This window comes from Nycticebus coucang, chromosome 21 (genome assembly GCF_027406575.1).
Source record: "Nycticebus coucang isolate mNycCou1 chromosome 21, mNycCou1.pri, whole genome shotgun sequence".
Classification (NCBI taxonomy): domain Eukaryota; kingdom Metazoa; phylum Chordata; class Mammalia; order Primates; family Lorisidae; genus Nycticebus; species Nycticebus coucang.
In genome coordinates this window covers 22,763,410-22,788,525 of record NC_069800.1, presented here as the reverse complement: position 1 = coordinate 22,788,525, position 25,116 = coordinate 22,763,410, and the positions used below count along the sequence as shown (strand labels likewise).

General features: G+C 38.3%; 1 protein-coding gene across 6 annotated transcripts in view; it reads right to left on the bottom strand.

Moving 5' to 3' along the window:
- TASP1 (taspase 1) overlaps window positions 1–25,116 on the bottom strand; it is a 393,334-nt gene that overhangs the window by 46,155 nt on the left and 322,063 nt on the right. For 5 of the 6 annotated variants that reach the window (XM_053574174.1, XM_053574176.1, XM_053574178.1 and 2 more), the window contains one exon: window positions 12,847–12,954. In XM_053574174.1, coding sequence (XP_053430149.1) covers window positions 12,847–12,954 — 108 coding nt within the window. Of the gene's footprint in view, window positions 1–1,729; window positions 1,895–12,846; window positions 12,955–25,116 lie in introns of those variants that run through there. The other variant, XM_053574179.1, reaches the window with a different exon arrangement.

Here is a 25,116-nt window from a genome sequence, read left to right as displayed (position 1 = left end):
AATTCTTTTCAGCTGTTTCATTCCAGGGACAAGCATTTGCTTTGCGTTAAATCAGGGATTTGTAGGCCAGGCTTTGTCAGCATCTTATGATCTGAGGGGGTGGGAGGTGGCAGGACGGGCGTTGCAAACATGTTCACATCCAAGTTGTCTTTTTACAAGGCTCTTTGCAGAGGCTGTCTTCTGTGATCCTTTTACATTGTCTCCAACTCTTCTTGTTCCTAGACACTCATCATTATCCAACATTTCCAAACCATATTATTTGTGGGGGTTTTTTTGTTTTGTTTTTTTTTTAAAAGCATATGAGGATGTTTTTGGTGACATTTCATTTTTCTGGAAGAGTAGTCAACTTCTTTTAAAATTTCTGCTAGATAATCAATAAGGAAACTCTATCTGGCACTATTTCATTTGTTCAACAATTAATGGGAGCCTATGAAAGTTAGCACAAAGCAGATATGACACAGTCTCCACCCTCAAATAGCTCACAGTCTGGTGGGGGTGATTCTTAGAAGCAGTGGAATTTTCTAATGTCAAGATACTTCAAACCCTTGGAACCCACTGTATATGTGTCACAAGGTGGTCAAATACCTATGATTTATTCCTCTCAAATAACTAGGTTTGGGAAAAAAAACAATAAGAAGTGCTGGTCTAGGATAAGGGGTAGACATTTTAAAACATGATTAGGATATGTGTCAGGGAAAGTGTTATAAGGAAGGCCAATTGCATTGTACACAGTTACGGATGCCATGGTGCTAACAGCCCAAGGAAGGAAAAAATCACCTAGGAGAAATGGCTTCCAGAGGACTTGATCCTAATATATTTCTAATATATGCAATAGCATGTGTATTGGAGACAAAAACATGACTCTGGAAGACTATGCAAGTTGGAGTGGCCAGAATGTGGGATGCTGAGATTGAGAGAAGGAAAAGAAGGATTAGCTGGGCTCCATGAATATGTACAATTATCTGTCAATTAAAAAAATAAAATAAAATTGGAAAGAAAGGGTCTAGTTGGAAATAACATTGAAAGGTCAGACGGGGAAGGGTGTTTACCCCTCAAGGTAGGTAGTTTCCATCTAACTGTAGAAAATTTACCAACAGAGGTCAAGGTATGTGTGCGTGTATTCCCTGAAAAATTAAAAGTAAAGCATGAGAGCAATGGTAAGAGATATGTTTTGGTTTTACTTTAGGATACACAGAAAGTTATTCGATGTTTAGCTTAGACACAGTAACTAATTACATACACTAATGTCACTCTGACATTGACCACTGACCCTGGAATTAGTGTGGCTCTGCAAGTGAGTTCTCATTATGGCCTTTCTGCTTCGGGGCAGTTGTCTTCTTTGCTGTCTGCCTGGCTTGGGACCCGTGGTTAGGTTCTCTGGGCCACGTGCAGATGTATCATAGAGAGAGAGAGAACACACACAGGTGGCAGTAGGGATACAAATGGAGTACAGGACACACTGTGAAAAGGGTGACCAGGGACTGCAATGTAAGACGGTATTGATCATATTTGTCCCAGAGGCTTCCAGAAAAGAGAACTAGACCCAATGAAGAAAACTGAAATCTGAAAGAGCTGCCTAAAGAAGCAAGAAAGCACCTTAATTTGTCATTGTAGTTCTTTAGCCATACTAGAGATCCATTTGGCAGTGAGAACTTTAAGAGATTTATTAGTTGTCTATTGCTATATAATAAATTATCCCAAAACATGGTGGCTTGAGACATTTATTATCTTGCAGCTTCTGTGGGTCAGAAATTCACGAGTGGCGTCATTGGATAGTTCTTTCGCAGGGTCTCCCGTGAGGTTTCAGTCAACATGTTGTTCAGGACTGCTGTCATCCAGAGGCTCACTCACATCTCTAGGCTATTGGTAGGAAGCCCCAGCTCCTTAGGACTGGCTATTAAAAAAAGGGTACAGATTTTTGCCACGTAAGCCTCCACATCATGCTGCTTGAGTGTTCTCACAACATGACAGTCTTGCCCAGAGTGAGTGCTCAACAAGAGAGAGGAAGGAGGAAGCCACAATGCCTTTTTTGACCTCATCTCAGAAATTGTACAGGGTCATCACTGCCATTTTCTTGTCCATTGGAAGCGAGTCTCTAAGGTTCCACCCACAGTCGAGGGAACTGAAATTAAGCTCCTTTCTTGAAGGTTAAGAATATCAAACTATTTATGGACAATGCACCTGTAACAAGGTCACAGGAGAGGATTCTGGAAGTTTCTTCCTGCCTGAGATTCTCCAACTCTACTCACCAATCAGTAAGCAAATGATAAATCTCAAAACTGTCCTGTTCTTTACTCATTGGACACAGCCCACTAGGGCTCTGGTAATTGATGTATTCGTCAAGAGGAAAGGCTCAGTAATGGCTTCAGGAAACTCCATCCAGTGGCAATAGTATTTAACTGAAACTGCATTTCTGATATAATGAGAACATTATTTATGATTTTGAGAAAAGAAAGCAGACACAGAAAGAACTACAGTAGGAATCTGTCTTGATTATACTACTCTTGGGACAAAAAAGTGATTGAACAATATACACCAGTTAAAGGTTTTTTTTTTTTTTTTTTTTTTTTAACTTTGGAAAATATTTTGTTTTATTTGGATGTGTGAGAAAAGAAGATTTCTGAGCTTTCCTGGTCACTAGATATTACTGATCATCAAACAGTCATGAGGGAGAAAAAAATGATAGGACAGAAACAGCCTCCCAATAGCCTCTCAGCAAAATCAGGGGAAAGTACTGACAACAGCTGCCACTTGGATGGCTCCACACAGAAAAAGCTTTGGAAAATTACAGAGAATCAACATAAGACACCAAGAGTGGACAACAAAAGAAAATAAAAGAAACAGGTGATGTGGAGAGATATATTGCCAAAGTAGAGACTGTGTGCAAGGTGTGCTATGAGATCTGGGCTACCAGGAGGCCTGAAACATCCAATACAGCCCCTTGCTCGGTTGGTCTGGGGACTGACCTGAATTCTGTGCAGAGCTATCTCACCAGACTGTGGGTGAAGAGGGGAACAGGAAACAGCTGGGGCCCCTAACTACTGGGTTCTCCACACCAGGCCTGCAGTGGATTGAGGTGGGAACATATCATCTTGCAGCTTCTCTGAGCCATACGCAGGGACCTGAATCCAGGCACTTTCCACATAGACTGCAGGGGGATCTGGGCCCAGGAACTAGCAAGGACAGGGCTTGGCAGACTACCAATGATGGGGAGATAGCAGGTGACCACCCTGTGTCAGCAAGTCCAGAGGAACACAGCGACCTCTGTGACCCTGGAGCTATAGGGACCCATATCAGCCCTGCCTGACACAGCTTCCAGTGGTCCCAAAAAAACCATGTGGTTCAGCCTGCCACACGGCCAGCTCAGACTTTGCCATCCAGGCATAAAAAGCTGCCTGTCAGCTGGTCCCTCAGCTCCATCATCCAGGTTGGATTAGCCTTTCCCCTGTCCCCCACAGCCCTCCTTCTGGACTCCAGGTCCTGTTCAGACTGTCTGTCTCAGTCCCCTCAGTGCCACAAGTTCTACCCCAAGGTTCAAACCCCCTTCAAAACCTCCCCAACCTTAAGTTCCCTGTTTGCTGAGAGCTGGATAAAGCAAGGTGCTCAGTGAACAGAAAAATCACATCCAGCTGTTGCTGTTACCACTGATACTAGAGCACCATCTAGTGACCACTCCTTATCTGAATCCAGCAGGAATCTCCAACTAGGATTTGGAAACATTCTAACCCTTTGGCCCAAAGTTGAAAAAAAGAAACAACGATAAGGAGAAATTAGCAAAAGAACACTGGCAACGTGAAAAATCAGAACATATCAATATGCCCCCACGGGTGGAGCTAGAGCACAGAATTCCAACCATAAAGGTATTGTTGAAATTACAGAAATGGGTGGCAAATAAGATGAACAGAATTGAACAGAAAGTGGAAAACCAGTAAAAGAAGCCTTATTTATTTCCTGTTTTAGGAAATAAAATTAATGAAAAAGTCACCAAAGATCTGGATAAAATTATGAAAGATATAATGGAGTTTACAGAATTGAAAAAAAGCATACAGGGAGTTTCAAAACACAGTAGAAAGTTTCAGCAACAGATTAAACCATGGAGAAGAAAGCATCTCAGTGCTTGATGATAAGGCTCTTCAGCTAACCCAGTAATTTAAAGAGGCAGAAAAGAAGAGAATAAAGGCAAGAAATAGAAAGATATAGGACTATGCAAAGCATACAAACATTTGAATTATAGGTATCCCTGAGGGAGAAGAAGAGAGCCCCCAAAGCTTGGAAACTATAGTTGAAGATAATATTATCGAAAATTTCCTAAACATCGCCAGAAATTCAGACATCCAGATACTAGACAGACATCAAACTCCAGGAAGACACAATTCAAATACAGCATCTCCAAGACAAACTGTATTAACCTGGCTAAAGTCAAAATGAAAAAATATTCTAGGCGTAAAGCAACATCTGACCTATAAGGGTAACCCATCAGGTTACAAGTGATTTCTTGTAGAAACCCTACAAGCCAGAAGGGAATTGGTCCCTATCTTGAAACTTCTTAAATAGCACAACTGCCAGCCTAGGATTTTGTATCCTGCAAAACTGTTTCATATTTGATGAAAAAATTAAATATTTTCCTGATAAGTAAACTTTTGAGGAAATTTGCCACAATTAGGCCTGCCCTGCAAGAAGTACTCAGACCTGCATTATACACAGATCAGCGCAATAGACTCTTACCAGTATAAAACTACCCAGAAACTAGAAGTCAAAGCCTAGATGCCATAATGGCCCAAGAGGTAAAACAAAATAGAGCTCTGCACAAGAGGATGAACAGAAAAACACCCTACTTTTCGATTCTCTCAAAAAATGTGAATGGCTTGAATTCCTCACTACAGAGACATAGATTAGCTAAATGAATTAAAAAAAATACAAGTCAAACATTTGCTATCTTCAGGAAATGCATTTAATCTCCCAAGAACACATCTAGATTCAGGGTGGAGGGATGAAAAACAATATTCTTTGCAAATAAAAACCAAAAGATGATGTGAGTTACAATTCTTATCACAGACACCAGTGATTTCAAAGCAACAGAAATAAAGAAAGACAAAAAAGGGCATTATGTGTTGGTCAAGAGAACAATTCAACAAGAACAAATATCGATCCTAAATATTTGTACACCAAACTTAGGTGCTCTCAGATTTATAATGCAAGCCCTACTTAATCTAAACAAAATCATTAACACCAACACCACAATAGCTGGGCACCTCAGCACTAACAGAACTGACAGAACTGGACAGATTTTCCAAGCAGAAATTAAACTAAGAAACATTGGACTTAAACACAACTCTTGAACATTTGGAACCCAATCAGACATTTACAGAACATCCCATCCCAGTAATACTAAATACACATTCTGCTCAATAAGCCATGGATCACTCTCCAAGATCAACCATATGCTAGAACAAAGGTTCAGATCACAGAACATGTCTCAACAAATTAAAAAAAAAAAAATAGAAATTATGCCATGCATCTTCTCAGACCACAGTGGAATAAAATTAGAAATCAATTCCATTGGGAATGCTCATACCCGCTGTAAGTAATAAAAACTAAACAACTTACTGATGAATAGTAGTTGGGTCAGGCAGGAGATAAAATGGAAATCAAAAAATTCTTGGAAACAAATAACAGTTAGGCACAAGCTATCAAAACCTATGAGATACTATAAAAGCAGTCGTGAAAGGGAAACTAATTGCCTTAAATGCTCACATCCAAAAATCATAGTGATTACAATTTAACAATCTAAGGGATCATGTCAAAGAGCTGGAAAAGGAAGAACAACCAATCCCAAATCCAGGAGAAGAAAAGAAATAACCAAGATCAGAACAGAATTAAATGAAATTGAGAACAAAACAGCCACATAGAAAATTAATGAAGCAAAAAATTGGTTCTTTGAAAAGATAAACAAAATTGACAAGCCTTTGTCCAGATTAACCAGAAACAAAAAGTAAGGTTTGTAATAAAAACCTTGTCAATCAAAAATGACAACAGATATGGAAATATCAAACATCATCACTGAATACTACAAAAATCTCCATGCCCATAAACTTGAAAATGTAGAGGAAATGGACAAATTCTTAGAATCACACCATCTTCCGTGCAGCTCATGTGGCTCAAAGCAGTAGGGCGCCGGCCCCATATGCTGGAGGTGGTGGGTTTAAACCCAGCCCCGGCCAAAAACTGCACAAAAAAAAAGAAAAAGAAAGAAAGAATCACAACCCTTCCCAGACTCAACCAGAAGAACCAAAACTCCTGAACAGACTAATGTCAAGTAACAAAATTGAAGCAACAATAAAAAATCTTCCAACAAAAAAGCCTGGACCAGACGGTTTAACACAATTCTTCGAAATCTTCAAAGAAGAACTGGTACATGCATTGCAGAAACTATTCCATAACATTGAGACGAAAGGAACCCTCCCCACATTACTCTATGAAGCAAGTATCGCCTAGATACCAAAACCAGGAAAAGATATAACAAAAAAAGAAAACTACAGACTAATATCTCTCTAATGACTATAAAATTCTGAGTATACTCTTACCAGACAGAATTCAGCTGCACATCAAAAAAATAATTCATAATGACAAGATAGGCTTCATCCCTAAGATGCAAGGTTGGTTCAATATACACAAATCTATAAATGTAATTCACCATATAAATAGAAGAAAACAAAGACCATATGATCCTCTCTATAGATGCAGAAAAAAGCACTTGACAAAATTCAGCACCTGTTTTTGATAAGAACACTTAAGAAAATAGATTAAGAAAATACTTCTATCATTTTGAAGTATGATAGAAACCATCTATGCCAAACCCATAGCCAACATCTTATTGAACAGAGAACCACTGAAAGCATTCCCACTTAGAATAGGAACCAGAAAGTATTCAACACAGTGCTACTGAAAGTCTTAGCCAAAGCAATCAGATAAGAGAAGAATATCAATGGCATCTACGTGGGGAAAGAAGAGACAAAGCTATTTCTCTTTGTTGATGATATAATATTATACCTAGAAACCCCCAAAGACTCAACCAAGAATTGATTTTGAGATTGATTAATAAGTACAGCAATGTCTGAGTTAACAAAATCAATGTACACAAATCAGTAGCTTTCATATATGCTAAAAGAGTCAAGCTGAGAATCAAGTCAAAGACAGTATTCTTCACAGTAGCATAAAAGAAAATGAAACACTTTGGAATATATTTAACAAAGTAGGTGAAAGATCTCTATAGGGAGAACTACAAAACATTGAGAAAAGAAATTTGCAAGAATTTTCAGAGGACCTAATCACATAGAAAAACATACCATGTTCATGGATTGGCAGAAGCATTATTATCAAAATGTCCATACTACCCAAAGCGATTTACAGATACAATGCAATTTCCATTAAAATACCAACATCATATTTTGCAAATCTTGAAAAAATAGCTCTATGCTTCATATGGAATCCAAAAATACCCTGAATAGCCAATGCAATCTAATGTAATAAGAACAAAGCTGCAACCTAGTTGTTTGTACCCTCACATTAACCTGAAATTTAAAAAAATAAAGAAAGAAAGAACAAAGCTGGAGGCACACTTTACCAGCTTCAAAGTTAGACTTCAAGGCTACAGTAATCAAAATAGCATAAAAAATAGAGACCTAGACTTATGGATCAGGACAGAGAATCCAGATATGAAACCATTCTCGCACTGCCGTCTGATCTTTGACAAAGCAGACAGAAGACATACATTGGAGGAAAGAATCCCTATTCAGTAAATGGTGCTGGGAGAACTGGACAGCCACATGGAAAGGACTAAACAGGACCACACCTCTCACCACTCACAAAAATTAACGTACAATGGATAACAGACTTAAACCTAAGACAGGAAACTATAAGAATTCTAGAAAAAATATTAAAAAATATTCTTATAGATAATGGCTTAGACAAGGAATTTATGAAGAAGACCCTAAAAGCAATCACAACAACAAAAATATTAATACATGAGACCTGATCAAGTTAAAGAGTTTCTGCACAGCCAAAGGCACACTCAACATAGTGAACAGAAAACCTATAGAATTAGAGAGGATAAATCATATTTGCATACCACCCATCCCATCTGATAAAGAACTGATTACCAGAACCTACAAAGAACTCAAACAAATTGATGAGATCAAATAACACCATTAAAAATTGGGCAAATGACATCAACAGAAACTTTCCTAAAAAAGACAGACTAATAGCCAAGAAACACATGAAAAAATGCTTAATATCTCTAATAATAAAATCAAAACAACACTGAAAAACCACCCTAGCCCAGTGAGAATGGTTCACATCATAAAAGTCACAAAGCAACAAATGCTGGTGTGGATGCAGAGAGAAAAGAACACTCACACCTTGTTGGTGGGACTGCAAACTAGTGCAGCCTCTATGGAAAGTAGAAGGGAGATTCCTTAAAGAGCTTGAAGGGTCTACTTCACCATTTGATACTGTAATGCCACCACTAAGTATTCACCCAAAGGAAAAAAAGACATTCTACAAAAAAGACACATGTACTCAAATGTTTACAGGTACACAATTCACAACTGCAAAGATGTAGAAATAATCCAAGTCTCCATCAATACACAAATGGATTACTAAAATGTGGTATATATATACACCATTGAATCCTATTCGGCCATTAAAAAAGATGGTGATCTAGTATCTTGAGTAACAAGCTGCATGGAATTGGATACCATCCTCCTAAGTGAAGTATCATAGGAATGGAAATACAAACACCACATGTACCCAATACCAAACTTGAACTAGCTGATCAATGCCTGTGTGCTCAGATGGAAGCAAAATCAATGAAATTCAAGTAGGTGGGAAGGGGAGAAGGAGATGGGTGAAATCCCACCCATCGGGTACACTGCACACTTTCTGGGTGAAGAGCACACCTATGACTTTTACTTAAAATATACAAAAGCAAATTATGGAAGTAAAATATGTATAACCCCATAACATCCTGAAATTTTTTAAAAGAAGAGCCATGAGATTATGAAGATATACTTTCATGAAGTCTAAAAAAGCAATGGTCCAAACATAAGGCAAAATAAAGTTGTGGCCTGATATGGAGCAATTGATAGCACAGGAGAGTCCACTTGATCTCGGTATTTGAAACTGTCTCTTTTTACAGGCAGAAGGTATGACAAATACTTTTCTTCATTATAAGTGGAATTTTCCACCCCTCGGATATGATACTTTCAGTGCTGGTTGTTAATAACCACTATTTTGAACTAATCTCTAATCAAAGCATAGAGACGAGCACAACAATAGGACAGAATGCAGATGCTAAGAGCCATAGTAACAAAAAAGGCATGGGGGTTAGGGGTTGAGGTGAGGTATAAAGGAAGGAAGGAAAGAATAGAAAAGGAGAAAAGTGAATGCTATGGGGCTTGAATGTTTGTCCCCTCCAAAACTTACACTGAAACTTAAGTTTCAATGTGTCAGTATTCAGGAGTGGGGCCTTGAGAAGTGACTGGGTCAATCAGGACATGCATAGATTAATGGGTTGGTTAATGGATTAGTAGGTGATCAAGGCAGTGGAACACTAGTTTTATAAAAAGAAAGACTTGAGGTAGTATGCTCAATCCCTTCACCATGCGATGCCCTGTTCCCCAACTTGGGACCCCGCAGAGAGTCCCCACCAGCAAAAATGCTCTCCCCAGATATAGCCCCCTTGACCCTGGACTTCTCAGCCTCCACCACTGTGAAAAAATATATTCCTTTTCTTTATAAATTACCCAGTTTCAGGTATTCTATAATAAGCAAGTGAAAACAGACTAAGACAGGGCATGAAATTTCCTTAACTTACACAGTTGAAGGGGTAAGGGATAGTTGATAGATATTATATAAAGCTGATGAATCAAAACCAGTGTCTTAAAGTTAAAATAAAATTAAAAATATTACTTCAAGCTGGGCGCGGTGGCTCACGCCTGTAATCGCAGCACTTACGAGGCTGAGACGGGTGGATTGCCTGAGCTCACAGGTTCAAAACCAGCCTGAGCAAAAGTGAAAGCCCGTCTCAAAAACAATAGCCGGGCGTTGTGGTGGGTGCCTGTAGTCCCAGCTACTCAGGAGGCTGAGGCAAGAGAATTGCTTAAGTCCAAGAGTTTGAGGTTGCTGTGAGCTGTGATGCCACAGCACTCTACCGAGAGCGATAAACTAAGACTCTATCTCAAAAAAAAAAAAAAAATTATATATTACTTCAAGTTAGAACAGAACTCTAGCAAAAATCAGGAGGTAAGAGGAGTGAGATGTGGTAGGAGCTTTTCTGTTTTTTTTTTTTTTTTACAGCAAGGAATCACAAGTTAAATCAAGAAACAGAAGCAGGAGCACATTCTGCAGAGTGGGGGTGTAGAATAACCAGAATCAGAGACTAACTGGTGGCTCTGGGAATGGAGTGCAAGAAGTAACTTCCAGGCCTTCTTTCCTATCCTCTTATACTGTTTGAATTTGTTACCTTATAATATATTTAAAATCCATAACGTTTTTAAAGGAACAAATTTAAAAAAATCCACGTAGTTAGCAGCCTCTATAAGTTGACATTAGCCTATGTTCAGCAGGTTTTCATACATGAATTTCACAAACATTAATCCTTCTTGTTGATTTTAACAAGTGACAAGATTTCACTTATTTCTATTTTTTTTTTTTTTTTTTTTTTTGTAGAGACAGAGTCTCACTGTACTGCCCTCGGGTAGAGTGCCGTGGCGTCACATGGCTCACAGCAACCTCTAACTCTTGGGCTTACACGATTCTCTTGCCTCAGCCTCCCAAGCAGCTGGGACTACAGGTGCCCACCACAACGCCCAGCTATTTTTTTGTTGCAGTTTGGCCGGGGCTGGGTTTGAACCCGCCACCCTCGGCATATGGGGCCGGCGCCCTACTCACTGAGCCACAGGCGCCACCCTTCACTTATTTCTAAATTGGCCCTTTAAACTTAATGCTTTTCATGAGATAAAGAGTAGGAATCAGTTTACTATTGGTAATAAAAACTATTGAACATGGGCTAACATTTTATGGCTTTTATCCTTAAATATGCATTTTTAACCACCAAAAATGAAAGGATTAACCAAAAATACCTTACAATTTTCAGAACTAACTCAAATGGGCACAAATTCAGGCTCAGTAAAGTACTGTGACACTCCTTCCTAGGAATAATCCATGAAGCAGTTTTCATCACTCCCTCCACACCCTGCCCAAATACTAAGGATTATTCTTCTTAGTTTTTATGAAAGGCCTAGGTACAGCCTTGGCAAATGCTTAAAACCAACTCCCTGCTATGTAACTATGGAAGAATATTCAGAGGATTCAGCAATGATTAAGATGCCAAAGAAGCAAACTACTATTTGCCTTGGTTTAATAAAAGATGGCTATAAAAGGGTGGTGCCTGTGGCACAGTGAGTGGGGTGCTGGCCCCATGTACCGAGGCTGGCGGGTTTGAACCTGGCCCCGGGCCAAACTGCAACAAAAAAATAGATGGCATTGGGGTGGGCACCTATAGTCCCAGCTACCAGGAGGCTGAGGCAAGAGAATCACCTAAGCCCAAAAGCTGGAGGTTGCTGTGAGCTGTGACACAAGCCCAGGCCTGCCAAACAACAACAACTACAACCAAAAACTAGCCAGGCATTGTTTCACCTAACCTGATACAAACAGTTAATATTCTATGATTCTATTTACATGATAAATAAAATCAGGCAAAATTAACCTTGGTGTTTAAAGTCAGCACAGTGGTTAACTCTGAAGAGGGCAGAGACTGGGAGGGGTCACAAGGGTCAGGACCTTGGGGGTTGTGGTAAAATTCTACTTTTTTTATCTGAGTCAAAGTTACTTGGGGTGGGTTCACTTTGTGATAATTCACGAACAGTTGCAGTTATTGTGTGTGTACTTTTCTGAATATATATTCAGTTAAAAAATTGATTTAAAAAAATGAAATATAGGGTCCCTGCTATAAAAAAATAACCTAAAGGAGACCATATGTGTCACCTTTATGCAGATTTTTGAAACGTATCCCTTCTGGGGGCAAGACATGATTGCAAGAGGGACTTTACCTAACAATTGCAATCAGTGTAACCTGGCTTATTGTACCCTCAATGAATCCCCAACAATAAAAAAAAAGTTTATAAAGAAAAAGAAAAAGGTAAGCCCATGGGCAGAGGAATCCCATGAGTCTCTGCCTTTACAAATTGAGGGTGGGCTGGGTTTCATCTCCACTGTTATGCTTGGCTACAAACAAAACTACACGTCTGGATGGACATCACAAATCTGCAAAAACACTCATTTGACTCTCCCTCACCATAGCTTTATGAGGAGGGCAGGGCTGACATCCTTCTTTTACAGAGGAAGAATGGCCAGGTTGGTAAGACTGATGCACAAAGGCATCAAAACTAATAAGCCATGGAGCTAGGACTGCCTGCTAGGCCAATAGCTCTTTACATGGTTCTGATTCCTTTTTGGGAAGGGAAACAGGAAGAAGCTTCTATGTTACTATGTTAGGGGTCATGTCAAATGCTTTGTAGAATAAGGCAAAGAATGAACACACAGTCAATGTTCTTAATACTGAATTTCAATAAAGTTCCTAGGTTCTAAACCCATTTGAAAAATATTCTCTAAGCATGTACTTCAGAATGAACATTCATCTTGTACAGATCAGTAGAACAGAGATGTTCGGATATCAATGGAGCACCCTGGCCCCCCACAGCTTACAATTATTGACTTGAGGATAAATCTTTTCATTTTTCCTTTAAAAAATGGAAAAGAAAGATATAATGTGTATGTTCAACTTACCTAGAAGTGTCTGCTTATTTTGGGAGGAGTTGGGCTCTGAACATCTGCACGACCGGAGAACAATCACTCCACCAAGCACACCATCTTCACTGGCAAGGAAAGGTGAGCCTAGGCAGAAGAGACTAGTGGTCATTTTCCAGTGAATTCTACTTATTTAATTTTCAATTTTCATTTGATTACCAGAACAAAAATGTGGTATGAATAAGATCTTTAAAGATGCCCATCACTGTTTACACTTTGTAGTATAGACTTCATGGCGAAGGCAGGTTTATGCCAAAACAGAGGCCATTTGGCAAGACAGTGCCAGATGCTGCCAGGAAGATGCCAGTGGGGGATGGAGTGTGTATTACTGTATTCAGAATGGAATCACTACCAGATTAAAGGATCAAAATACAAATATAGGGAGAAAGGCTCAACAACTCCCTTTGATCAGCTCTTAGGGATCACTTGCCAGGCTCCCCCAGTGTCAGGGGCACAAAGCTTACCAAAAGCTTTGATTTACTATCTTAAATTCAATTTTAAACAATAAGGCACAAACTTCCTGCAGACATTTTTTAATGCTCCTGATGGTTTACACAAATAAGGGTGAAACTCTATTTCTCTTATGAGAGTTTGATGGTTAGAGAGACTTAGGCCTCCTTGAGCTCTTACATACAGAAACATTGTAAGCATTTTAACATTACTACAATTTAAAACCCCTCATTTTTCTTCCCCAAGGATATGTCCTTTCTTGCATAACAAGTGAGCACATGGAGAACAAATGCAAAATTAACCCACAAACTGTCAAAGGAAGTAGTTAACAATAAAAATCAACTAAATTGGATTTGTGGGGGGAGCTTCTGGTTAGACTTAGTATATTAAATATATGTATTTACATCCACTCTCTCCCAAGTCCCAGTAAACTGAGGGGAAAAGAAGAAAAAAAGCCATGATCCAATAAGGCCAGAGAAGAAGGCAGACAAGAAAAAAATGAACTTTTGGAAAATGGTAGAACGATGGACAAGTAGTTGCTCACCTAGCAGACCATAGAGCTGAAATCTAAGTTTGTGCACGGTTAGGGGGACCTTAGAAACCCACCCAGTTTTGTCATGAAATGCCAAAAGGATCAGAAATTGGAGGCTTCGAGTTCCCCAGAAGGAGGAGTACAGGGGAGGAGTGAAATAATGATGGCTGATTGAGAGCATCCAAAAGAATGCTCTAGACCAGGGGCCGACAACTATGACCTGTTAAGGATTTGGAGGCTTTTTGTTTTGTTTATTTTGCATTTTAAAGGGTCATTTTTTAAAAGGAGAAAGAAGAGGAGGAGAAGAATATCCTGTAATGACCATGATGTCGCCTACAAAGCTCCTTTGCCAACCCCAGATTCCTGCCATTCCTGCCTGCCTGGAGAGAAAGTTACTCTTCCCTAACCTTGAAGAAGTCAGGATACTTACTTTCTAGAGACACTAAATCGGAGAAAATGGATACTTGGGGGCACAAGTCTCAGCCCAGAAAAGAGGTTAGACACTGAAAATAAGGAGCTGAAGTGAAGAGTCTTTATGATGAAGAGTGAAACAGTGGCTTCTAAGAATGCTAGAAATCAGGCTAATATCCTCCAATGAAGAGAACAGATAATTCCTTTCTAGTAACCCAACATCTCAATGGTAAAGATCTATTTGAGAGACCCTAAAAAAAAATAACTTGTCCTTGCCTTGCGGTAAGGCCTTCTAGATGACAAATGTGACTCAAATACAAATAGTTTTCAGTTCAGTTCTCTTGGTATTTAACCACTAAAGAGTTATAGACAACCTAAGATCACTAGTTATTTCAGTCAGTCTTCTGTTTTAAGAAGGGCAGAAAACAAAATAAAAAAGTGACACAGGGAAAATTTAGGCAAAGCCATTGAATAGAAGAAATGTCAAAAAAAAAAGTAAATAGAGAAAATAAGTAAAAAAAATTTAAAAATCGTTAGACTGGGACACAGGTCTAATATCTGAATAATAGGAGTTTCAGAAAGACAGACGAGAAGAAATTAAAGGGAAAATATTGCCAAGAAATATGACACTAAATATGATGAATGAGCACAAAAATAATTTTTAAAATTCAACAAAATAATTTGAAAATATCTCCAGGAGTTGAAGGATGAGTGCTCAAACTGAAACATCAACCTCCCAGCACAACTCATGAAAACCATCAAAAAACCATCAAGTTATATCACTATGAAATACCAAGATACAAAGAAAAAAGAGAAAGGTCTAAAACTTACAATGGGAGAAAAAAGACCACACGGAAAGCAAGGAGATCATAACAGCATCAGATTTCTCAACAGAAACACTGGGAACTAAAAGATTACAAGACACTGCATTACAAATGCTGATGAAAAAATATTTCTAATGTAGAATTCTATATTCAGTCAAAATGTCAATTAAGTGTGAACATAGACAAGTATCAAAGAGTTTAATTCCCAGAAAGCTACAGGATGAATGTACCCTGGCAAAATCAAAGAATAAGGAAAACAGTAAGGAAGAAAATAATATCTGGGAAGAGGAGATCCAAAACAAGAGAGGACAAAGGGATTCCCAGATGACACACAGTATGCAGGAGGCTTGGCCCCCAAACCATCTAAATTAGAGGGGGAAGCCCAAGAGGCCAGGAAAGGTACCTCTAAGGGAAGGGGGAAAAAGCTGACTAAATACATATTGGATTTTAAATTACTGAGAGGAAATGTTTCAGATTTTGAGGGAAGTTTGAATATGAAAAATAGATTTAAAAAAAAACTAAACAAAAAACAGTGAGGCAAATAATAACTACATAAGAAAATAAGACTTGAACAAGAATGGAAATGGAATCACAGTATACTATGTACCTCATGTATGAATAGCTATAGTAAAAAAAAAAAACAAAAAAAACCCTGATAATGATGAGCTAAAAAATAGGGATAGAATCCAGTAAAAGGAGGAAAGGCACAAGCAGATCTGGTAAAATTGGGGTTAGAAGTACAAAGGAACTAAATCCTTGCCTTCCCTGATGTGAAGATGATTCCCGGGGATGTTTCCAGGTGACAATACTTGGCAGGGGTGGGGCAATGCTCTCTAGAAGACTGTATGTTCTGAATCAGCTTCTGATACATGGTGCTGTTTCCTTCACAGCCAGGATTAACAGATCCAAGAATCAAGGGGTAGAAATGGGAGAGGCACCACTCACCACTACCCCTAGTGACCCACTACCAGTATTTTTGTTTCCTGTTCCCATGGCTTTACGCTGTGCTAGGAATTAGGCTTAGTTCCAAAGAGTGAAATGCTGCTACCAGCAGACAAAACAATGATTCCAGTGGAGTGGAAGTTAAGATTGCCACCCAGCCATTCTGGGCTCCTCATGCCTCTGAATCAACAGTCTAGGAAAGGAATTACAATGTTGGCAGAGGTGATGGATCCATAGTGGGACTTCACAAACTCCATAATCATGTCAGTCAATTCCCCTAATAAATCCCTTCCCATATCTATCCATCTATACATCTATCCATCCATCCATCCTATTGGTTTTGTCAGTTCTCTTCGGAGAATGCTAATAAAAAGATAAGTGTATTATCTGAATTTGATATCTAAATAATATCTGCAATTGAGAAATTAAAAAACCAAGGTATAGTCATCCCTCCGTATCCATAGGAGATTGGTTCTAGGATCCCCCCATGATACCAACATGCATGGATGCTCAAATTCCTCATCTAAAATAGCATGGTATTTGCAATAACCTATACATATTCTCGCATATACTTTACTCATGGGTACCTCACCTGTGACCTGTAGGCCGCATACAGATTATTTGAGGACTGTTTTGCTTATCTGTGGTGTTAGATAACAGGAAAAGAACACATAGACCATGTCTTTTATCATCAGCTTTCCTTAGTGTTTGTGCATTTAATGTGTGACCCAAGAAAATTCTTATTCTTCAAACATGTGGCAGAAAAGAAAAAAGGTCAGACACTCCTGTGATCAACTCTATATTACTTATAACACCTAATACAACGTACTTGCTACATAAATAGTTGTTATAGTGTATTATTTAGGGAATAATGCACATGGTCTGTACAGTTGCAAGCATCCATTTTTTCCCCCAAATATTTTCCATACATGGTTGGTTGACTCCATGGATGTAAAACCTATGGATATGAAGAGCTGACTGCATAAGCATGTTATACTGAATTATAAATTCCAAAGAAACAGCCAAGAGAGTTAAAAGTAGTTGCCTCAGGGGAGAGGAAACTGGGAGGTGGAGAGGTTGGACCAAGAAATTACTGCTTTTCATTATAAGCCTGGAATTGTCTTTTTAAACCATTGCTTCAGAAAGAAAAGCAACACAAATTTAAACTGTAGAACTACAGTAAATTTTTAATTCTCAGTCTCTTAGAGAAGAGGAAAAGCAGACAGGGTACCCACGGTCACCGAGAAACTACCTTGCATCAGGCCTTGATTCTGTATTTCCATATTTTGTAGTTTAATTTTCAGAAATGCCCTCCCATGAGGTATTTTGTTCTCATTTCATAGATGAAGAACCTGTAGTTCAGAGGGTCAGAATATGGTTTCCCTATGTCTCTCTCAGCCCATGGTCCTTGATTCTAGCCTCTCAATAAACAGAACAGTCTGCATAATCTCACATGACAACTGTTTACTGAATACCTCCATTCCTCCAGTGCTCAAACTCAGTACCTCAATAACTATTCCTTTTCCCACCAAATCCAGGAATATCTCCTGGGCTTCTTATAGCTCATTTCAAGATCAAAACCCTCTGCCTCTTCTCTCTCCAATGACAACACGTCAAATCTTGTCAGTTTTCTCTCCCTATGACTTTGTTTGTGCCTGCCTCTGCCCTTCCTTCCCACTGATAAGACCCTCAATGTACTCTTGTCAAACTGGAAACCATGCAATAGGCTCCAATCTGGTCTCCCTGCTCTAGGGATTCAAATCTCTAAGTTAATTAACTTAATAAATATGTGCTATGTGCCAGGACTCTTCTAGGCAATGAGACATAGGAATGAACAAAATAAAGTTCCTGTAAACATCAAGTTGAGCAGGTTGGGGGAAAAATGATAAACTCACAAACCAACAAGGAAATTCATCTAGATAGTAATAAGAGCTGTGGATAAAACAAGAAAATGAGTCTCAGTAAATGACAGAGTATCACTGGTTGAGGCCTCTGTTTCATTTGGTAAGGAGCTGACAGTGTGTGATGTGGGAATAGAACATTTCAGGCAGATGAGCCAGCAGATGCAGAGGCCCTAAGGTGGGAAGAGCATAATGTGTTCAGGAAATAGCAAGGAGGCCAGAATGGCAGGTGACTGACGGGGGTGCAGGGGAATAGAGCAGGAGTTCACAGAGCGGGGTGGGGATGGCTGAAGTGAGGAGGCAGGATGGCAGCAAGAATGGCAGACAGTACAGGGAGCTCTGAAAGGGGGCAGGGCCCACAGGTACCGCAGAAGACCATGTGAGCATCCCTTGCCTTTAATATGCGCTCTTTTAATAATTTAATGAAAGCCATCTTATTTTTATTTTATTTTTTTTAATTATTGTTAAATCATAGCTGTGTACATTAGTGCAATCAAGGGGTACAATGTGCTGGCTTCATATACAATCTGAAATATTCTCATCAAACTGTTCAAAAAAATTAATATTTATACTTAAATTCACGGTATTTTTTGTTCTCATAATTATATAGGATAATAAAATAAGTTTTATTCTGTACCTCTACAAGTAAAAAAAATAATTTAATGAAAGACTGCTCAGAGCATATTTAAAGATTCCATATTTTTCATGGAAAATACTTAGATTTTAATATTATCACTGTGGTATAGAAAAAAAAAAAACACTGACTCAGACCAAAAAACCTTGTTTTAGGGCAGTGCCTGTGGCTCAAAGGAGTAGGGCAATGGCCCCATATCCTGGAGGTGTCAGGTTCAAACCTGGCCCCAGCCAAAAAAAAACTGAAAAAAAAAAAAAAAAAAAAAAAAACCACCTTACTACATGTGTTCTTATGAAAGACATTTTTTTAAAAATTCAATGCTTCAGTTTCTTCAATTATAAGTCATGGATATTAAAAGATATCTTTTGCACTCTCTCCCAGAATCTTTATAGTTTCATGTCTTAAGTTTAAATCTTTTATCCAATGATCCAATGAGAGTCAATTTTTGTTAATGGTGAAAGGTGTGGGTCCAATTTCAGACTTCTACAAGTCACCAGCCAATTCTCCCAGCACCATTTGTTAAATAGGGAATCTTTCCCCCAATTCATATTTTTGATGGGCTTATTAAAGATCAAATGACGATTAGGAACTGGGTTCATCTCTTGCTTCTCAATTCTGTTCCATACATCTACCTCTCTATTTTTGTGCCAATACCATGCTATTTTGATCACTATAGATTTATAGTATAGTTTGAAGTCTAGTAGCATGATTCCTCCTGATTTGTTTTTATTTCTGAGTAATGTCTTGGCTATTCGAGGTATTTTCTGGTTCCATATAAAAGGAAGTATGATTTCCCCCAGATTTTTAAAGTATGATGGTGGTGCTTTGACAGGGATTGAATTAAATTTGTAAGTTGCTTGGGATAATATGGACATTTTAACAATGTTGATTCTTCCTAGCTATGAGCATGGTATGTTTTTCCATTTGTTAACATCTTCAGCTATTTCTTTTCTCAGAGTTTCATAATTCTCTTTATAGGGATCTTTCACATCCTTTGTTAGGTAAATTCCCAAATATTTCATCTTCTTTGGCACAACTGTGAAAGGAATAGAGTCCTTAACTGTTTTTTCAACTTGACTATTATTGGTATATATAAAAGCTACTGATTTGTGAGTACTGATTTTGTATCCTGAGATGCTACTGTATTCCTTGATCACTAACACTTGAAGAAATTGGCCTGGGGGAATACTTTATGAGGAGGACCCCCCCAGGCAATTGAAGCGACACCAAGAATACATTACTGGGATCTGATCAAACTAAAAATCTTCTGCACAGCCAAGAACACAGCAAGCAGACAGCCCTCAGAATGGGAGAGTAAATTTGCAGGTTATGCTTCTAACAAAGGTTTAATAACCAGAATCCATACAGAACTCAAACTTATTAAAAAGAAAAGAATAAGTAATCCCATTTCATTGTGGGCAAGGGACTTGAACAGAAGCCCTCTGAAGAAGACAGGCGCATGGCCTACAGACACATGAAAAAATGCTCATCATCTTTAATTATCAGAGAAATGCAAATAAAAACCACTTTGAAATATCATCTAACTCCTGTAAGAGTGGCTCACATGATAAAATCCCAAAACTACAGATGTTGGTGTGGATGTGGAGAAAAGGGAATACTTCTGCACTGCTTGTGGGAGGGCAAGCTAAAACGTCCCTTTTGGAAAGAAGTATGGAGAACACTCAAAGTAGACCTGCTGTTTGATCCTGCAATTCTTCTACTAGGTGTATATCCAAAAGACCAAAAATCACTTTATAACAAAGATATTTGCACCAGATTGTTTATTGCAGCTCAATTCATAGTAGCCAAGTCATGGAAGAAGCCCAAGTGCCCATCGACCCATGAATGTATTAATAAATTGTGGTATATGTATACCATGGAATATTAGGCAGCCTTAAAAAAGATGTGAGACTTTACCTCTTTTACATTCACATGGATGGAGCTGGAACATATCTTACGTAGTAAATTATCTCAAGAAAGGAAAAAAATATCCAATGTACTTAATACTATTATGAAACCAATTTACAATCACTTACACTTTCATATAAAGAATAGATCACAATTATGGCCCAAGATGAAGGAGGGAAAAGGAGAGGCTGGGAGGGGAGAAGGGAGGTCAGATCAAGGGAGGATGAATGGTGGGAACCACACCTATGGTGCATAATGCAAGGGTACATGTCGGATCTACTAGTATAGAGTATAAATGTTTTAACACAATAACTAAGTAAATGAGATGAGGTATATATTAACCAGATGAGGTATATATTAACCAGATGTAAGCATTCCTAATTCTATATGAAATCAGCACATCATACCCCATAAATGCATCAATGTACACATGATCTATGTGTTTATGATTTAATAAAAAAATAAAAAGATATCTTTGAGGGCTGAAGACTGAATTTATATATATGAACTTTTTGTAACCTCTCCAGGGCTATTTACACACTTGGTGGTAGTGATATTGATGGTATGAAGACACTTGAGCATTTTGTTGGTTTTCAGAGATGATCATATTGAGCAAGATCTATGACTGCACCATCTTAGTTAACTTCTCTAACAGCTGGAACCAGTGTTCACCTGATATCCAGTGGTTGGATGGTGGCAGTGATACAGCATCAATCTCCTAAGTTAAAAACGTTAAAATCTCTGTGCAAAAGGAAACATTATTTCTTATTCTTACTGATAAAAAAAGAAAAAATTATTAAATAAACATGTGGGGCAATGTGCTAGATGTTTTATATACCCAAACAGAAAACTGGGTACAAAAATTGATAAACGGGGACAATCCAAAATTTCATTAACATATCTCCAAGCTGTTGCATAAAATAAGTAAAGCAGATGAATAAAGATAAAAAGGAAATTAAGTTTTATTCACCATAAGAGTCTCAAAGAGATCCTTTAAATACCTAAGTCTGTAACTGCTATAGAATAAAATTGTAATGACAGATCGTAAGAGCCACTTCACTATGATCAAATGTGAGTAATCTGGATGTTCATTCAGATTGTAAATCCAGACTGTATACAAATCAGACAGCAACTTACGTATTTATCCTATCACGTTTAAGGATGAAAACACTAAAGACATTTGAGAGGAGAACTGTAAGTATTAAAGTAGAGAAGTCAATGAGAGCATCAATCCATATCTTTTGATTCCAAATAACAGATTTCCAATTAGAATGATATCAAGCAAAAAGAGGAACCTGCTGGCTCATAAAATCCAAGGAGGGAAACAACCAAATGGGTTAAGCTTTGATGATCAACTGAGACTGCAAAGCCAGCGAAGGAAGGAGAGGAGAGCCAGGGTTAGACAGACAAATCCACAGATATCTACGCAATACAAACGGATAGAACATAGGGCTCTGGAAATAGGAAATCAGGATTCCAGATTCAGTGCTGTCTTCTCGAACAAGTCACTTTACTTCTCTGAACTTTGATGTCCTCTCTCATCTGAAAAATTAGGACAATGGACTAACAATCTCTGCTGTCTCCACTACTTCTAGCATAAATAGCTAGGCAGTATTTATGGCAGGGTAGAAATCTATCTCTACCCACTAGCAGCAACCAGCATTACCTGATGCCAGAGAACCCAAAACTCTAGAGCTCCTTTTCCAAAACCCAACACAAAGCTTCCTTTCCATTATGTGAAAACTTAGCAAAGAGAGAATTCTGTAGCTAGAAACCAGCTGCTAGTGTTCCGCCCTCCCATTCACAAAGAATCTCTGTGTTTTAAATACATTTCTGTGCATTTCTTTCTTCTTTTTAATATACATGCCAAATTACTTGAATGCCATTTATAAATCTGTTGAAAAAATAAATATACTGGCATACAGAGAGGGACAGTTTGAAGGTCAGGTGGGCAAGAAAATAAAGGAATAATGAATATTCCCTACTGAAAACATATGCTAACTCCAGAAGAACAGGAGAGATTATAAATATTCTTTAAACACAAAAAGCAGGATAACAGCTTATACTTCCTGGTAAATCAAGTATTTTTTCTGTAATGATGCACTTAAGTTATATGTTAACGGATCTTTCACGGATGTAAAGTATTAGCAGGATGACAGGAAGTCCACATGACATAAGTAATAGGAGCCAATCACCAAGTTTGGAAGCATTAGCTGCATTAATGAGGTGCCACTATAGTCAGACTTTGAAGAGAAGTCTACAAGATTGCCTCCATTATCCTATAAGATAGTTATTAACTGCATTCTATATTTGCTGCTGCTAGAAAAAAAATCACAATGGAATGATCTTCACTACATTCTTTAATAGATAAGAAACCAAAGGAAGGAAAGAAAGAAGCTGAGGCACAAGAAGGTAAATGAGGAGCCTACAGAAATACAAGGATGGACTCTCACTGGATTAAAGATTTAAACTTAAGACATGAAACTATAAAAATACTAAAGAAAGTGCAGGGAAAACTCTTGAAGAAATTGACCTGGGCAAATATTTTATGAGGAGGACCCCCTGGATAATTGAAGCAGAAGCAGCATCAAAAATACACTACTGGGACCTGATCAAACTAAAAAGCTTCTGCCCAGCCAAGAACACTGTAAGTAAAGCAAGCAGACAGCCCTCAGAATGGGAGAAGATATTGCAGGTTATGTCTCTGACAAAGGTTTAATACCCGGAATCCATAGAGAACTCAAACGTATTAGCAAGAAAAATACAAGTGATCCCATCTCAGGCTGGGCAAGGGACCTGAATATTTACACCACAAGAAACAGTATTTGAGAGTGCCCATTTCACCATAACTCCATTAAAAAACTGGGTATTACTAAATTTTTTTTTTTTTTTTTTTTTTGAGACAGCCTCAAGCTGTTGCCCTGGGTAGAGTGCTGTGGCATCACAGCTCACAGCAACCTCCAACTCCTGGGCTCAAGCAATTCTCCTGCCTCCACCTCTCAAGTAGCTGGGACTACAGGCACCTGCCACACCTCTCAGATATTTTTTGGGTGTAGCCGTCATTGTTGTTTGGCAGGCCAGCCTGGATTCGAACCTGCCAGCTTAAGTGTATGTGGCTGGTGCCTGAGCCACTTGAGCCACAGGCACCGAGCCACCAAATTCTTTATTACTAATCAGATACATGAAAAATAGTGCCTCACTATTGTCTTGGTTTGCATTTATTTATGAATAAAGTAAAATATCTATATGTTGCCATTTGTAATTTTTTGTCCACGAGCTGCCTGAGTATGTTTGCATGCGCAAACATAGTAGGCATGCGCAGCTGTCTACCCATTATCCATTCTCCCTTTCTTTCTTATGGGCAAACCTCTAATTTTATTTGGGGTAGAAAAGTGACCAGCTTTCTAAACTCCTTTGTAGCTGGTAAGCCAAGTGGCAGAGTTTCTAGCAGAGCTCGTTAAAGGGCAGACTTGACTAGCACACATCCTTTTTAGCTGCTGCTGTTTGCTTCACATGGAATGCCTAGAAGTAGAAAAGCCATCTTGTGGCCATGAAGAAGAAAGCCACCCAATAAAGATAGCCAGACATAAAGAATCTAAGCCCCTAATGCACTTTGAAGCTTGTCTGCCAGCCTGAAAGCCTGCTTTTAGATTTCATATGTAAGAAAAGAAACACGATGGCTCATGCCGGTAATCCTAGCACTCTGGGGAGGCCAAGGCACGTTGGAGTGCTTGAGCTCAGGTGTTTGAGACTAGCCTGAGCAATAGCAAGACCATGTCTCTATTAAAAATAGGTTCCCTTAAGCCCAAGAGCTTGAGGCTACTATGAGCTATGATACTATGTGGGGTACCAGAGTGAGACTCGGTCTCAAAAAAAAAAAAAAAAAAAAAAAAACAAAAAAAGAAAGAAAGGAAAGAAAAGATAGGAAAAGAAAAGTCCTCATTTTGTTAAATACTATGTTTCTATCATTATCAATTGAATATAATCCCAAACTGAAAATTTCCCTTATCCACTTATTTAAAAGGTGTGTGTGTGGGGGGTTGTTTTACTAATTGGCTATCTACTCTTTACACATTGAGGCAGTAAGTCCTTGACCACCTGTGTTGCAAATATTTTCCCCCGCTTGCCATGTATCTTTGATTTTGTCTATGCCTTTTTATAATACATTGGTTTTTAATGCTTATGTTATCAAATTTACCAAACTTTTTTGTTTAATGCTTCCATGGTGAGAATTTTACTGGAAAGTATGTCATTAGTTGAAAATTATGAAAGTAACTTGTTTGTATTTTATATTGGTACTTTCATAATGATAGTTTTTAATTTTAAAAACTTCTCCTATTTCATTTTGGTGTAAACACTGCAGTGGATAGAGCTTACTGTTGTTTTTTAAATGGTCAGCCAATCACCTAACGTAAATTTGTTGACAAATTTGTTGTAAATTTGTTGACTGAACTGACGCACATTTTCATTCACATACTAAATTTCCATATGCATTTGTACCTATACCTAGATTATCCTTTTCCATTGATGATATTATTACATAAAGATTCTAAATGGCTTTAATTATTTTATTTTTATAATATATTCTGACTGCGCCAGTTTCATCTCGTTGTTCATTATCTTCACAATTATTTGCTACTTTCCAAG